General features: G+C 55.6%; 1 protein-coding gene across 4 annotated transcripts in view; it reads left to right on the top strand.

The window, feature by feature from the left end:
* The window catches only part of USP36 (ubiquitin specific peptidase 36), a 37,282-nt gene that overhangs the window by 13,558 nt on the left and 7,886 nt on the right, over positions 1-15,838 (top strand). For all 4 annotated transcript variants that reach the window (XM_045813992.2, XM_045813991.2, XM_087854037.1 and 1 more), the window contains exons 7-15: positions 4,880-4,947; positions 5,472-5,542; positions 6,091-6,173; positions 7,063-7,174; positions 9,461-9,601; positions 10,102-10,202; positions 10,917-11,055; positions 13,022-13,705; positions 14,357-14,484. In XM_045813992.2, the coding sequence (XP_045669948.1) occupies positions 4,880-4,947; positions 5,472-5,542; positions 6,091-6,173; positions 7,063-7,174; positions 9,461-9,601; positions 10,102-10,202; positions 10,917-11,055; positions 13,022-13,705; positions 14,357-14,484 (1,527 nt within the window). The remainder of the gene's footprint in view (positions 1-4,879; positions 4,948-5,471; positions 5,543-6,090; positions 6,174-7,062; positions 7,175-9,460; positions 9,602-10,101; positions 10,203-10,916; positions 11,056-13,021; positions 13,706-14,356; positions 14,485-15,838) is intronic.

Consider the following 15,838-nt stretch of genomic DNA (forward strand, 5'->3'; position numbering starts at 1 on the left):
TACCTGTGTCCAGGTGTCCTACACCTGCCGAGACCCAGATACGGGACCACTCCTGCGTCCCGGGACATGGCCTCCCCCAGGCCCCCTCCTCGCCAGGGGCGGTTTGGTGGGCCAGGCGCGAGCCCTGCCCCAGCAGCTTGCTGCAGGGGAGGTGCTTTGGCAGATCTTTCTGAGGGCCTCTGGCTGTTGTCCTAGACTCTTCCCATCTTTTAAAAACCATCTCATGGTTTTGATACAGAGGGTGGGGTGGTAGGAGTTTCAACATCTTTATGAAAGCACGCAGGGACATTTGAGGGTGGGAGGTTTTTAATTTTTGAGGCTTCATTCTGCACGGTTACAATGTCTTCATTTTCACTTTGAAAGCAGAGACAAACGCATGTGACAGGTTGCTGACTTCATGCCGCGTCTTCCCTGTTGTGAGACAGTTATGGTCAGGGATGTTTTTGTACGAGTCCTGGCTTCTGGGTTCAGACAAAAGGAAATAGGCAGAAAATGCTCTCTGTTCCGAGGCTGTTGCCTTGGCTTAGGGTAGAACTGAGTCATGGACTCTAGAAATGCCCGTTAAGCAGCTTAAGAAACATCCGAAATGTCCTTCAGCAAAGTCGAGTTGTAGCAATGATCGTGGGAAATCTCTGGTCTCCGTGATGAGATTCTTTTTAAATCCTGAGAAAACTTCCCATGGGTTCCTCTGGCGTCTGCCCCTTACTATGCTGAAGTGTGCAGTGAGGTCACATGCTCTTTCCCCTCATCCCTGCAGGCAGGTAGACGCTGGGTCTGCCCTTCCTGTGCCTCTCCCCGCCCCGGGCTGTAGCTATTGATTTCAGCTCTTTGCTGACGCCTCCTGTGTGCCAGGCACTGTGTCCACACTGGGCACTTCCAGGTGAAAGACTGGGTTCTCTAGTTGGAGGAGCTCGGAGAGTGAGGGGGGGAGGCAGATACTGGCCAGTGTCTACAAGGTCATGTACTAAGTGCCGTAGTGGAGGGACTCTGGGAGCCATTCCCAGGAGAATTCTGCTTTGCTCTTACCCGAAGGAGGCCTCCAAGGAGGAGTCCCCCCAGGGCTCAGATGAGGGGGAGGGAGGAGGCAAGGAGTGTGGCTGGTCCTGGGCGAGGCCTGCAGAGGCTGGTGGTGAGGGCGTGGCCTCCCTGCCATGCAGGTGGGTACAGCACGTCCCCGGCAGGGGTTCCCAGCCCTGGTCACGCAACAGAATCACCTGGGAGGTTTTAGGACAGCAGGGTCAGTGCCATGCCAGCCTCGTTACCCAGACCCTCCAGAGGTGGGAGATCCGGGAGGGATGGGCGTTAGGTAGGATGTATAAGTTTGGGGATTGGGCCTGTGGGTGGAGAGGAGTCCGTTTGTGGTCTGGGCAGCAGGGCAGCTGGCAGCGAGCCTTTCATGGTCCGGAACACAGAAGTGGCCGTGCGTTCGTTGGTGGAAGGATGAGCGCGTCTGACGTCAGGTGAGCCAGGCACAGCGGGGCACCCGTGCAGGGGGTTGCGGGATGCTTTCCACACACCCGTCTGCGAGAAAGGTGTCGCCACTCTTAGTGAAATGAAAAAAAGTAAGAGTCACATCAGCTGAATGATTCAATTTCATTTGCAGGTGGAAGCGACTTTTTTTTCCCTTCTGGTTTTGTTAGAGATTTTTAGTTGAACTTGTGAGCAGAGAGTATTTATGATATTTCTACTTCGTGGAGCTTGCTGGTGCTGGCTTTGTGACCCGGTGCGTGACGGGCGTTTGTGCGTGTTCCCTGCGCAGCTGACACGGTGTGCTCTCCTGTTGGCAGGGTAGCTGGGTACGCATCCGCGGGGAGACCTGCCGGCTGTCTTCCCTGCCCGTGCTCTCTTCCTCCCGCCTCGGTCTCTCACTGGGACGGCGTGTTCCAGCTCCTATCGCTGGCAGGCACCCACCTCCTCGTGCCTCCTGGAGCGTTTGCTTTGTAAGCGTGGCTGTGGTCACACATCCGCAACCATCACATCTTTGTTGAAAGCCCATTTCTTTCATAGGCACGTTCAGCCCCTTTGCATTTATTGTGACGACTGAAGTTTGGTCTTGACCCAGCCGTGATGCTGAGATTTACAATTATCACACGTGGTACATTGGCTGTGTTTCTTCCCCTCTCTGGTTTCCCTTTGCTCGTTAATTTTTAAGCTTTCGTGTGGTACTCAGGAAGACCTGTACCTCCGTTTCCAGTGACAGCTCTGTGCGCAGCCTCGTGCATGGCCTTGCCCCTCTCTTCTGGACCGTGATTCTGTGTGTCAGTGTTTGGGGCGGCCCTCCGTCCTTCCCTCTCCTCTCTCGCCCGCCTCTTAGTTGTGTTATCTCTTACCTTGATATGTTCTTCCACGTTCTTTCCCACCTTAGCCTCGGTCTTTCCCCCGTTAAATAGGCCCGGGGGGTCTGCCTGTCCTCCTGCGCGGGCTTTCCAGGCGGCCTGCGGTGGGGATTGCAGGGTTCTGGAAGCCTGAGGCCAGTCCCTCTCTTGACCTTGCAAGGACCTTACCGAGAGGATTCAGGATCTTTTTCACTCTTTAAAGTCTGATGGTGTCACTAGGAACATCTTTAGAGCTGATCGTTGTGGTCAGTTTGGCTGGACACCCGAGCAGTGACGACAAGAGGTGGCTCTGCGGCACACGTCAACTCGGGCATCGTGCGCGCGAAACTGTTGCTAGCAGCACGAGCGCGTAGCATCCGAACGCCGCCCCTTGTGGATCGGCTCAGCTTGAGTGTCGTGGCTCGAGGGTGTACAGCGATAAATGAGGCAGACGCTGTACATCGGCGTGTCGTGCTCCGGCGCGGTTTCCCCGCTGGGGTGTGTGCTGTGCCTCCACCCGTCGTCAGCGATGACACTCCACACGCATCACAGAGTCCTGTCACCTCCGGAGCACGTGACAGTTTGCTTCTGTGTTAAAGGCCTTTGTCAGGGTCTCCGGTCATTGGCGGTCTCCCGCAGGACCACCTTCTCTCTGCCGCCTCTTTCTTTACCTCGACCTCCCCTCCAGCTGCTTTCCAGTCTTGTCATGCCCCTCCCCGTGCTCACTCAAATCTCTTCTCCCTTCGGCCCCTTGCAATTCCTACTTCATTCCCGGTGTGATTTCGTCTTTTCCCTCCACGTTAGTTAACTTTCTCCATTTTGCCCTTTTTTATTTTAGTTGCAAAACTTACGGTGATCTCTCCCCAGACTCTTGTTTGAGGGTCTTTCGGTCAGCATGGGATCTTCTATTGCTCTTCTCGTCTGCCTTGTGCTTGCCTTCTGGGGGCTCATCTTCACCAGACGGGGTGCTGTGATTCTTGTTCACTGTTTTCCTCCGGCACCGCCCCTGGGCCTGGTGGTTCGCGTGGTTCTCAGTCCGGGGTGCCTTCTGTCCCAGAGGCCAAGCGCTGGACGGCCCCTGGTGTGGCGTGTGTCTCAGGACCCGGTGGGCTCCTCCTCCTGCCAGGGCTTCCGGGCGACTCCAGGGCCGCCTCTAGTCCCTGGTCTCTCCCTCAGTGTTCCCCAGACCAGCCTTCATCTCCAGCAGGGCTCCGGCGGGAGTATTGAAGACGGTTTGATGGACCCTGGCTTTATTTCCTCCTTACGGCTCGTTTGAGCTTTGAGCTTGCGCTGCCTCGGGGTCCCAAGAGCGGGGTCTGTGCGGTTGTTTGCTCCTCCTGTTCTAACGGGCCCAGCCGGCCCGGGGCCCCCTGGATTTCAGCAGCTGCCATCACGTGTGGCTGGCCACAAGCTTCCAGTTTGCACTGAGATTATGTCCTCGATGGTTTGGGGCGTTAAAACGTCCCTCCTCTTGATGAACGGTGGTGAAAATGCACGGTGGCAGTTGGTTTTTCATTTTCTAATTTTGCAAAACAAAGATGTGCCCTTGTGTTGGTTAGTCCTGCACACCGCAGGGGGAGCCCAGGGCAGGGCGCCACGCGGCGTGTGCAGGGGTGAGGAGGAGAGCGCTGGGAGGCGGCACCACCGAGTGCCAGGCCAGGCCTGGGAGTCAGAGAATCGAGAGAGGCATCTGCAGAGCCGGGGGCGCAGGGGACGGGCCTGCCGCAGAGGGGAGCGTGCCCACGAGGGAGCGGCTGCTCTGTCCGGGGCTGTCGTGTTCCAGCCCAAAGACTCCGGTCACCTGGATTTGTGTCCCAGACGATGACTCTGAGGAGAGCAGTGTGAAGGGAGAGTCAGAGCCAGATTCAGTGGATCACAGGCGGCTACCAGGAGCAGAAGCTAGGGACAGGGTGGTGTTTCCAGAATCTTCATCACATGAACAACTGTAGGGTGTGTGGGCGCTCAGCTTAGCAGCTCCGTGGGGCAGGTGAGCAGCTGCAGCCGAGGCCGAGGGCGGCCTCAGATCCTGGCCGGTAAACGGGGCTGGGGTATTTGAGTACAGGCCGGCCTGACCCTGGAGCGCACGTCCTGACAGCTCCTGTCCTGCCAGAAGATACAGAGGTGGGGGTTTTGTGCCTGCTTGCTCCCGCTCTTCAGATAAGGGGCTCAGGCACATGGCAGCCAGCAAGGAGTGGAGCTGATCATGCGGGACAGAGGCGGGGTGAGCTGGGGGTGGGCGGTGGGTTCCAGGGGGTGGGGCGCCTCTGTCCTTGAGACCGGGTGGGCATTAGGTGCGTTTCTCCGGCCCCTCATTTCCTGCGAAGTGGGGGATGAGGTGCCTGCGGAGAGGGTGGGGGTCTTGAAGGTCTGAGGTGGCTGTTGTGGGGAGGGGGCCTGGGCCCATCAGAGCACGTGGCACAGCTGGGGGCCCGCCGAGAGCCAGGGCGAGTGCCTCAGACCCGCGCTTGTGTGGTGGGATTTCCCAGGGGCACGCTGGGCTGGGGATGAAAGGGGCAGGGGGCTGCCTCCTGTCCTTCTCTTGAAGGCTGTGGCCTCGTTTGCAGGTTGGATCGTCAAACACAGGCTACTACTTTGGTCCATCAAATTTTTGGAGGCTATCTCAGATCACGTGGTAAGTGAAGATGTTTTCTCTCCCCCTTTGTAGAGAATATTAACCAGGAATGAGATGAGGATGAGAATATTAACCAGGAAAGACTAGGAGTTTGTGCCCAGGTGGAGCCCCTTCCTGGCGGGCAGACCTGGGGGAGCCACGGAGGCCCCAGCCTCCTCTGAAACACACCCTTACCTGTGGGCTCGCTGCTTCCGGGACGGAGTTTGGAGCAGAATGTCCAGCACGGATAGAGGAGGGCGGCGTTATTTTTCTTCTGAGTTCCTTGCTTCTTCACATGTGGCCTCTGCCGTTCCGCTGGGGACTGGGGCCTGCTGAGGCCATAGTCGGGGCAGGGATGGAGGCCCCTCACTGGGCGGGGCGGTGAGGTGCTGGGTTTCACAGACGTCTCCTTGGGCACTCTGGTGGTCCGCAAGCTCTCTCTCCAGACACCAGAGTTCGTGAGGGGCCGGCTAGGTCTTGGAGACCTGGGGGTGGCGTGCTGGGGGCACCTGCACCCGCCCCACCGCCTCCGTGTTGCGTTGCAGTGAAGTGCTCGGTGTGCAAGAGCGTCTCGGACACGTACGACCCCTACCTGGACGTAGCACTGGAGATCCGGGTATGGACCGCAGCTCCGCTGGGTCGTGTTTGCCTTCGGCCGGGGAGGCTGGGGCGGAGCGGGGAGTCAGTGAGGGCCCGTGACCTAGGGAGATGAAGAAATACTGGGAATCCCACTGCCTTAAAGTAGGCTCCACCATTTTTGCCCGTTGATTTCTAGTCTTTTCCCTGTGCGCATTCCTTTCATTTAACACAGGCAGCTAAAATGCAGCGTCGTGTCCTGAGGCGTGAGGGGTGAGCGCACCGTGGATGCAGGGCACAGAGCCGCTCCCGCTGTGCCCCCGTCTCGTTCAGTGCCTGTGGCCGCAGCCGGGTGCGGGGAGCCCTGCAGGGGCCGTGCTCCGCGTCCGCAGAGCCGGCTCGGCCGCCCGCTCCCCTGCTCCTTTCCGGGACGGCCCGAGTGTCAGAGGGGGCAGCCGGCAGGCCGGTTTGGAGGCAGGCCGATGGCTGGGATTTGCTGCCTCAGCCTGAAAAAGACCTTCCGGGTGGCATTTCTTGAGTCAGCCTTTTTCTCCCGTTGACGCGAGTCCCTGTTTTTGTCCTCCTCAGCAAGCTGCTAATATTGTGCGCGCTCTGGAACTTTTTGTGAAACCAGATGTCCTGAGTGGAGAGAACGCCTATATGTGTGCAAAGTAAGTTGGGTTTCGCTGCGGCCCAGAGGGCCGGCCGCCGGGGAAGGCCTCGAGCCAGCCGCCCGCCGCGCTGGGCCGCGCCTGCCGCCTCGGGCCGCCGTTCGGTCCCTGGAGGAGCGCGTAGCCCTGAACCGCACGGGTGAAGTGGGCGCCGCGGTTTTGATAGCCGGCGTCTCTTTACGTCCACTTGCCGTGTGCCGGGAGCACCCCTCACCGGGGACGTGGGTCCCAGCAGCGACGGCGGCACGGAGCGGGGAGGGGACCGCACGTGGCCGTCCCGCGTCCCAGAGGAGCCGCCTTCAGTGGCCTCCGGCAGCCACAGCACACGTGGCTGTGGCCCGGGTCTCCTGAGAGCCGCACAGACGACCGTGCGGGTGTCGTAGTTCGGGCGTAGCTCATTCAAAAGCCGTAGTCACTAAGAGTTTTCTTATGTACGCTTTTCAGATTTATTTTCCCGTGCCAAAACGCGGCTTTCCTCCTGTCTAAACTCGTCTCTCCGTGCCCGGGAAGCTGCATGCTTTCCTTCGTCTTCTCCCCCTCGCTTCCGTGTCTTGGGCTTCGCTCACGGCGGTTTCTCTCGGCCGCCCCGCCCCGCTCCGCGCGTTCCTTCCTGTCTCCCACGCTTGCTTCCCGTGCGCCCGACCTCGTGCCCTCCGTGGCAGAGAGCTTCCTTGTGGCTCTGCGGTCTCCAGTTTTCCCCTGGTCCTCGGTTCCCTGCGCTGGCTGCCCTTCCCTGAAGTCACGGGAGTTCGTGTCTCGGGACGCGGAGGTCACACGCCTCAGCCAGAGACCCTGTGCCAACAGAGCAGGTGTCGCCGTTGGGGGCCCACGGGAGGACGGCGTTCCTCAGAGCACCGGCTGACCCCTCTTCCGCTCACCCTCCTCACAGATGCAAGAAGAAGGTCCCAGCCAGTAAGCGCTTCACCATCCACAGAACCTCCAACGTCCTGACCCTGTCCCTCAAGCGCTTCGCCAACTTCAGTGGGGGGAAGATCACGAAGGTGAGCCTTCGCCGTGGTGTCCGGCCGGCGTGGTTGGCCGCCTTTAAGAAATACCGGCTCCCCACGCCACCCCAGAGCCAGTGACGGAGACTCTCTGGAAGGCAGGGCTCAGGAGTGTGCATGTTTGCAGAACCCCTAAGTGGTTGTCACGCACGGTCAAGTTCAAGAAGCGCCGTCTTACTAGGTCTTGTCCCAACCTCTGCCTGCGCGTGGCATTGTCCCGATACAGCAGCTCAAGGTTTCCTGCAGAATGAGTGTGAACACTGCACTGTGGGCTCCGATCTACCACAGGCTGTCTCGTGGCTAACATAGGTGTGGTTGTGCGCCATGGCTTTTTGTGGCACGTAGAGTAAAAACTTAACTTTTGTACAGTGGCGTTTTATTTTAGTTTATTTTTTAAGTCATCTCTCTACCCCCAACGTGGAACTTGAACTCAAGACCCTGAGATCAAGAGTCAGACGCTCCCCCGACCGAGCCCACCAGGTGCCCTGCACAGTGGTGTCTTAATAGAAGATGTTGTATCATACAAGTGGTTAGAGCCGACTTAGATGATTTGGGGCAGGGCACTTGTCAGAGCCTCACCTTCCTCACTGGCAGTGATGGGGGCTTGCTTACATCAGCCTTTCCCCAGCCAGTGTTCCGCAGAATGTTTGTGCTGTCTGTTTTTAAGATACCGTATTTTGTACGTACAACTGTATTGTACTTGAAAGTGGTCTGTGCTCAGCTGAGTTTGGGAACTACCAAGCTAAAGTTTAGTAGTCATTTTTAATTGCAGGCCTTCTCAGAGCCTTTATTAATAAGCTGTGTTGTATTTTGAATCTCCAGGAGGGAACTTTATTGTGAAGAATTTTTTTCTTTTTTTTAAAGATTTTATTTGAGACAGAACAAGTGGGCACACACAAGTGGGGCGGTCAGTCGCAGAGGGAGAAGCAGACTTCCTGCTGAGCAGGGAGCCCTACGTGGGACTCAATCCCAGAACCCTGGGATCATGACCTGAGCCAAAGTCGGATACTCAACCAACTGAACTATCCATGCGCCCCTTATGAAAAATTTTCTAAAGTTAATTGGGGTCCATTCGTTCATTCGTTTTACTAACACTTAACGTGCTTACATCGTACCGTGCGTGCAGTGCACTGGGAAGTCAGTGGGACTCAACCAGTGCTCAATGAGATCATTGTGGTTTTGCCCCAAAGAGCCCACATTGCACCTTAATATCTTGGAACTAGTTTTCCATGGGAACACAGTTTGAGAAACTGATTGTTAGGTCTGTTTGATTTTGGGGGTTCTGTATCTGGCGAGATTGGATTGGGGTTCATGAGCTGCTTGTATGTATTGGCTTTTGAGAGTTCGAGTTTGTCGGTGGAGGGAAGAAGGTGTGTAGGGTGACCACCACAGATCCTCTGTGGACCTAAAGAAGCCGGACACAACCAAGTACATACTCTGTGTCTGGTTCTGTGAAACTCAGGAACAGGCAAAGCTTATCGATGATGACAGAAGTCACAACCATGGGTATTTGAGATGGAGCTGTTCCCCGGGGCGAGAGGGAGCTTTCTGGGTTGATGTCTGTGTCCTGATGGGAACATGGGTTACAGTCCGTCAGTCCGCATTTGTCGACTCGTCCAGCTGTACACCTAAGAGCTCTGTAGTTTGCTCTGCGAAAATTATACTTCATTTTTATTTTATTTTTTTAAAGATTTTATTTGTTTAGTAGAGAGAGAGAGCGCGCATGCACGAGCAGGGGAAGGGCAGAAGGAGAGAGAGAAGCAGGCTCTCCGCTGAGCAGGGAGCCCGACATGGGGCTCGATCCCAGGACCCGAGTCACGACCTGAGCCAAAGGCAGACACTCAACCGACTGAGCCCCCCAGGTGCCCCTGTGTTTCATTTTTAAGACGTCAGCGTGTATAGGAACACCGGGGGCATCACCTCCCTGTTCTTTACAGCGGCAGGGAGGGCACGAGCTATTCCTCTCATCTTACATGTGGGGCCCACGCAGGGCAAGAGTGGCCGTGGATGCAGGGCAGAGATAGGAGTAGATTGTGGATCTCTTCGCAGGACGGTAAAATAGGGTTCACATCGGTCGTTTGGTTGGTTGCCTCCTATTCTTTAACCCTTGACCAGGGGCTTCTTGGTACAGAGTTGCCGCAGGCCCCGTCGCCCCCCCCCCCCCCGATTGTCAAAGACCAGCCGAGGAATCGTGCATTTTATGTGGTTGTGGATGGAGAGGGCAAACTGACTTTTCCTCCCAGGGATGAATTTTCATTGCCTTACCCTTGGCTTTTCCCACAGGATGTGGGCTATCCGGAATTCCTGAACATCCGTCCATATATGTCCCAGAGCAACGGAGAGCCTGTCATGTATGGGCTGTATGCGGTCCTGGTCCACTCTGGCTATAGCTGCCACGCAGGCCACTACTACTGCTACGTGAAGGTCAGTGCTCCCGTGTGCAGGTGCGTTCGCACCACGTGGCGGTGCCTGTTGGTACAATTCCAAATGTGGCCTCCGTGGAAAGTGACCTTGTCTGTCGTTGTGTTCAGGGCCTGTTGTTGCTGCAGGGAATAGAGGGCGTTTTAAAGATGTCTTTAAAGCCCATCCCACGTCCTTGGCCTTGGACTGGACACCGGAGGGGGCTGCTTCCAGGGCCCGATCCTGGAACCCTGGTGGAGGCTCAGGAAGGCTAGATATTGGTGGAGATGCTGTGCTGCTCAGATCCCGAATATTCTTGGGAGGGGGAAGCTCGCATCTGCTGGGGCACCAGGGAGGAACAGGGATTCAGGGCATACTTCGTAGTCACATTCAGAGCCAGACATTAGCACGTGGATAGATGTGGCAATTAACCACAGATTTTTTTCATTTTTTAAAAACTAAGGATTATGGGATGCCTGTTGATTGTCCCGTTTTGTTTTCTGCCATGCCCTGTGCTGCTACAGGCAAGCAATGGACAGTGGTACCAGATGAACGATTCTCTGGTCCATTCCAGCAACATCAAGGTGGTTCTGAACCAGCAGGCCTACGTGCTCTTCTATCTGCGGTAACTCCCGCCCCCGCCCCCATGAGCCCTTCCCTGTTCTCCCTGGCCTGTTCTGTGGGCATGGTGGAGAGGTCTGCAGGAGGGAACGAGCAGCCCTCGTCCCGACCATGTGGGCGGGGTGGGGGGGTGTCCACAGGGAAGTGCTCCTCTAGACCACACCAGCTGGCTCCGATGAGCAGCCCACGCCTCTGGGACGGTCAGGCCGATTCCACCTGCTTGCTCCACACGGAGGTGACTTTGAATAGAAACGTGAAAGTTACCTGTTCTTTTCTACTGTGTCCTCAAATGAGCTGTGTTGTGTCTGGACGTCGGCTTGCCGACGCACCTTCCTCTCTGGGCCGTGAAGGAGCCTGTCAGAGGGTGGAGGTCGCAGCCGGGCACCTTCTCGTGGGGTCGGTTGTCACGAACCTGGAGGTTGGAGGACGTGGTGACCAGAGGCATGTTTGCTGCTTCGTAGCTGTTCTGAATTTGGGCACAGTGACTGAGGGGTCTCTCTGGCTTTCTGGTAAAGCGAGAATCTAGTCTTGGAAGAGCTCCGACTCTGCTGGGCTCTCTGCGTACACTGAGCAGATGGCCAAGGCTCCGTGACAAGTCCACGTTGTTGGAGGGGCAGCATGGGAATTCCGAGAAGCACGCCAGGGCAGTCGGGGTTCTCTCGGGGACTCCTCTGTGGCTTCAGTGAGAGATCCCTGACCGGTTTTCTTCCTTCGACAGAATTCCAGGCTCTAAGAAGAGTCCTGACGGCTCCCTCTCCAGGACTGTCTCCTCCCTTCCCGGCCGTCCAGGTGTGGTTCCAGACCACTTCAAGAAAAACATTGGCAACGGGACTGTTGGCTCCCCGCTGACTGGAAAGGTACATGTTTCAAAGGATCCATGTTTATGCTGTGGTTGTGTTAAGAAAATGTCCTTGTTCTTAGGAACGTACGTGGACATACTTAGGAGTAAAGGGGCGTCACGTCTAAAATAAATTCAGATAGTTAGGAAAAGAAACATCACATGTACGTGTGTAGACACACACACGCGGAGTGAGTGAGCGAGAAAGCTAATGTGGTAAAATGTAAACAATTGGGAAATACCCTCATTTTCAAGTTATTTTTGTTGGAAGTTGATTTTGTGTGTATTTGAATTTTTCTACTACTAATCAGTTTTATTAGCAAAGTAGCGAGCAATTTCCTTAATATAACACAGTTTGTAACTCAAAAACAGATCGGTCCTTTCCGCTAACTGCATCTGATTCTTCCCCTTCAGTCTGAGGGTCAGATCTGAACTCAGGCTGTGGGGCCTTCACGGTCTGCAGGGCGTTAGTCCTTTAAGCAGATTTGCATTTCCCTGCCAAAGAGTGAGAAATAGAGGCATTGGGAATGACAGGGTAAGGCAGAGCCATGGCCTGATGGCTAAGGGGGTTGTCACTCTGGCCCAGACCAAGCATCAGTACCGGGAGGGGGGGGGCATGCCACTGGCCACGCACATTCATGTCACGAAGATAACATTCCACACCCACTGTGGTCGCACAAAAGCCCTTTTACTCTAAATGACATTGTGTGAGTTCCATACAGTCAGGTGTTCAACCAACGAGAAGGTCTTTCAGTACAGTGGGAAGACGTGTTGTCTTTAGAAAGAACGTAAGTAAAGGATAAATTATATTTAAACGTAGGGAAACAAAGAGAAGAAACTCGGAGGAAAGTAGGAGTGAATTCTCAGTAAACTTTCAGAAGAGACAAGACTTTGTAAGACAGAAAGTGTAGAAAAACAAGTAATCAATTGGATGAACTAAAAGTTGAATTTTTGTACATGAAATATTAGAAATAAAACTTCTAAAAATATTTGCAACAAGTACAACAAAAGGTTAATGTTTCTGACACATGAAGGACTCATTCAGATGGACTCAGATCACAGGGTACGAGGGTTAGTGTAGTACGAGCCAGCAATGGTGTCGAATTAGCAAAGATTTTGAAAAAGAGCTGCTTGTTGCCAGTGAGAGTACAACAGGTGCACCGGGCAGGGTGCGGCAGTGTCCATGGAGTCGTCCATAGCCTGGTAACCGTTCCCGGAAAACGAGCATGGATTTTCCTAAGTAGGGGAAAAGGTTTAGTCTTGGTCGTTCGCTTATCCAAATGTTCAGCGACCACATGGCTGTTGAGCTCTGACTCTAGAAGCCCCTGCCACTAGTCGGGAGGCGGGAATGGGGAGCCGCCCAGAGCCGGGCTGTGTGGAGCGTTCAAGCAGCGAACGACTCAGACCCGGTGGTGATGAGTGTGTGGAGAAGGATGGGGTCCTCGGTCCGGTGTTGTTCGTTTCCATGGCAGCTGGAGATAGTCCAATTGGAGAAACTTAGGCGGCGAGGTGGGTGCTGGTCAGACGTTAAAGACCTTTACCGGGAGCACGTAGGAAGATGCTTCACGTAGCACGTACGTGGAACGGGGCGCACCTGTGTGGGCCGGAGCCATTCAGGAGGTTGGGGCCAAACGGAAGGTGCCAGCATGTCCGTCCATGCTTACATTTGGGCAGTGGGCGGTGCTCTGGTACTTATTTTTTTTCTTCCTTTATACTGTTTTGTATTTCTTCACTCCTGATGAAGAACATCCTGCTTTCAGTAAAGGTGACCGTAAAGATACACACTCGCACGTGCACAACTCACAAAGTACTGAGAACATTCAGAGCAGCAGCAGGTCTTTACCGTGTGTCCGTGTAGATAATCTGTCTTGAGTTGCTTGGCAGAGACCCTGCCAGCTGCCGAAGGTGCTCCGACCTCGTGGGGGAAGCGCCGGCCTGTGCTCCCTCCAGGGTGCGATCGTGTCCTCTGCTCTGCTTTCCTCCAGCGACTAGACTCTGGGACGATGAAGAAGCTGCCGGCCACTGAGGAGCTCGGCGTGCCCATTTCCAGGAACAGCTCCGCGTCGGCTCTGAAGTCTCAGAATGGATACGTTCCTCCAAAGCTACCTGTGGGGACCCCTTCCCCCCGACTCTCCAAAACACCCCCCAACACACCAACCATTCTGGATGAGCCTGGAAAGAAAGTCAAGAAATCGACTCCCCTGCAGCACCTCTCCCCGTCACGCCAAACTGCTCAGGGCTTCCACGGTACCAGCAATGGGAGCAGCAGCAGGAGCGAGAGCCACAGGCAGGGCTCCTGGGACGGCAGGGGTGCCGCCCTCTCTACCTCACCCAGGCTCCTGGCTGGAGTGACTGCCAATGGGCACGGGCCCAAGGCGGGTGGCGAGAGCCCCGAGCTCGATAGGAGGGATTCCAGCAGCTCCAGCCCAGAGCACTCTGCCAGCAGTGACCCCGCCAAGGCCCCCCAGACGCCCAAGAGCGGAGCTGCCCGCTTGGGTGATTCTCAGGGAACACACTCTTCCGCTGCTGGCCACCCCAGAGTGCCGCCAGATGGAGAGGACGACGGGGCGATGAAGCCCAAGTCCCCTGGCCTGAGCAGCACCGCCACCGAACCCGCAAACATCATGTCTCCTCCACCAGCCAAAAAACTGGCCCTTTCTGCCAAGAAGGTGGGTGTGTGGGAGTCTGCCCGCCGGGAGTATGTCTGTAGGGCTCAAAGAGCAGGTTTGGTTTTGGTCCGGGGAGAGTGGGGGAATGGTGCTGGGGCCTTTGGCCTCCCCCGAGCAGAGGAACGAGGTTGCTGTAGGCATTTGTGGATTACACAGGGCTGTCCTGGGGCGGAGGCGGGGGTTGGGGGACCCTGCCATGATACGCACTCCGTATGGCTGCTGGGAGTCGGGGAGAGGTGGCGGGTCCCCATATTTGTCCATAGACAGAATCTTCTAAAGAAGTCTCAAGGGGAAGACAGGGCAGGTGCGGTGGGCTTGGCAGGGAACCCAGGCGCAGGGGGCGTACAGGACACGGGCTGGCTGGCACCTCTGTGTGTAGCGGGAAGCTCGATGATGTAACTGTGCTGAGATTTGTTTAAATTTCCTTCCTTTTTTCCTTTTTGTTTCTAACCAAAAACACTTCTGATTCTTCTTCTACCATTCCCCTCCCCCACCTCCCCCCATTTTTTCCTCCTTCTGTCCCCTCATCCTCCTTTCTGGGCTCTTTCATTTTTATTTTTTATTTTTTATTTTTTTTATTTTTATTTTCTCTCTTCACTCACGGCAACCTCTTTTAGACCACCAAGTTTTTATTTATGTCAATAACTGCAGGCCAGCACCCTGCGGAGGGCAGTCGGCAGTGACCTCCGTCCACCCCTCTCACCACTGTCCGACCTCACCTACCCCAGGAAAACCACTCACCCCGTCGTCGCCGCCTCCTGGCCTGTCTGTGCGATCAGGTGAGCCGTGGCGCAGGCCCCCCGGGCCGGCCACTCCTCCCCTGTGCTTAGCGTGTGCTTGGCTGGTGAAGACGCGCGTGGTCTCCAGCCTTGCGGGATGGACAGTGGTGTGCAGCCTGACAGGTACAGGGCGGACCCTGCACCGACGTCTTCCTGTGTTCACTTCCTCCATCTGGCAGAGGAGCTCCGGCTGGTCAGAGGCAGCCTGGTCTCTGCAGTCCTGATCTTTTCACTTTTGTCTTCGTTTTCCGTCTACCTGCCATGTCCATGTGGGGCTGGGGATGTGCCCTGGGGTTCCTCCCCAGCCTCGTGACAGGACTCCAGAGTAGAAGAGCAAGGCAGGAGTCCCAGAAGGACCCTCATGAACCCAGAGTCCCGTGACCCCGCTGAGGGGCGTCTTCTTGCTGCCAGTATCATTCTGTATCTCCCACCAGTGCTCCCTGGGCTCTTCTCTGATTCCTTAGCCTTGCATAGAGCGGGAAGATGTGGTTCTCTGGGAGCTCCATTCAGGCTCCCCGACAGATGCACCACCTGTCCCGTGACACACGGGGGTGCTCATAGCCCTTGGGGTGTTGAGTGGCAGACAGCTGAGTTACTGACCCCTGCTTGCCCAGTGGCTGATGGAGCCTCTGGCAGCCGGGAGGAGTGAGGAAGGAAGCTTTTTTCCTTTTTTGACGGACAGTTTTTTTTTAAAACTTCCCAGAAAACAGTAAACAGACTAGTAGTGCAGTTTATATAGGCGTCTGTTCTGGTTTAGGTAATGACAGTCCTGTTTGATTCCATAACCCTTTGAGGGTGGCATTATTGTCACTCAGTCACGAATGGGAAGAGTGAGGCCTAGAGCAGAAGGTGAACTCTTGCGAGGTCACATCGCTGGCGAGAGGTGGGTCAGAGAGCCTAACCTAATGGGGCTCCCAGTCCTGCCCCTTCCTCGTCTTGCTGTATGATCGGCTGTAGAGTCTGTTCCCCTGATTTCTCAGAGCCCCCGAATCAGAGGGGAATCCTAGTGCACGAAGTACAGGCCTGCACTGGCCTTTCTTACAAGGCTGGCATCACGGGCGTGAGCACCTTGAGGCTTGTGGGCAAGTTGAGAGAAGTTTCTCCTAACACACTTGTGTTGAAAATTAATACCATTAGTTAGGGGTGCCCGGGTGGCACAGTTGGGCGGCCGACCCTTGGTTTCAGCTCAGGACGTGATCTCAGGGTTGTGAGATAGGGTCCCACATCGGGCTCTGCGCTCTGCTTGACATTTTCTCTCTCTCTCTTCCTATGCCCCTCCCCCCGCTCGTGTGCACGCTCTCTTACTCGCTCTCTCTAAAATAAATAAATCTCTTAAAAAAGAAAATCAGTAACA

This window comes from Ursus americanus, chromosome 23, assembly GCF_024610735.1.
Source record: "Ursus americanus isolate L20-20 chromosome 23, mUrsAme1.1.p, whole genome shotgun sequence".
In the NCBI taxonomy this organism is placed as follows: Eukaryota; Metazoa; Chordata; class Mammalia; order Carnivora; family Ursidae; genus Ursus; species Ursus americanus.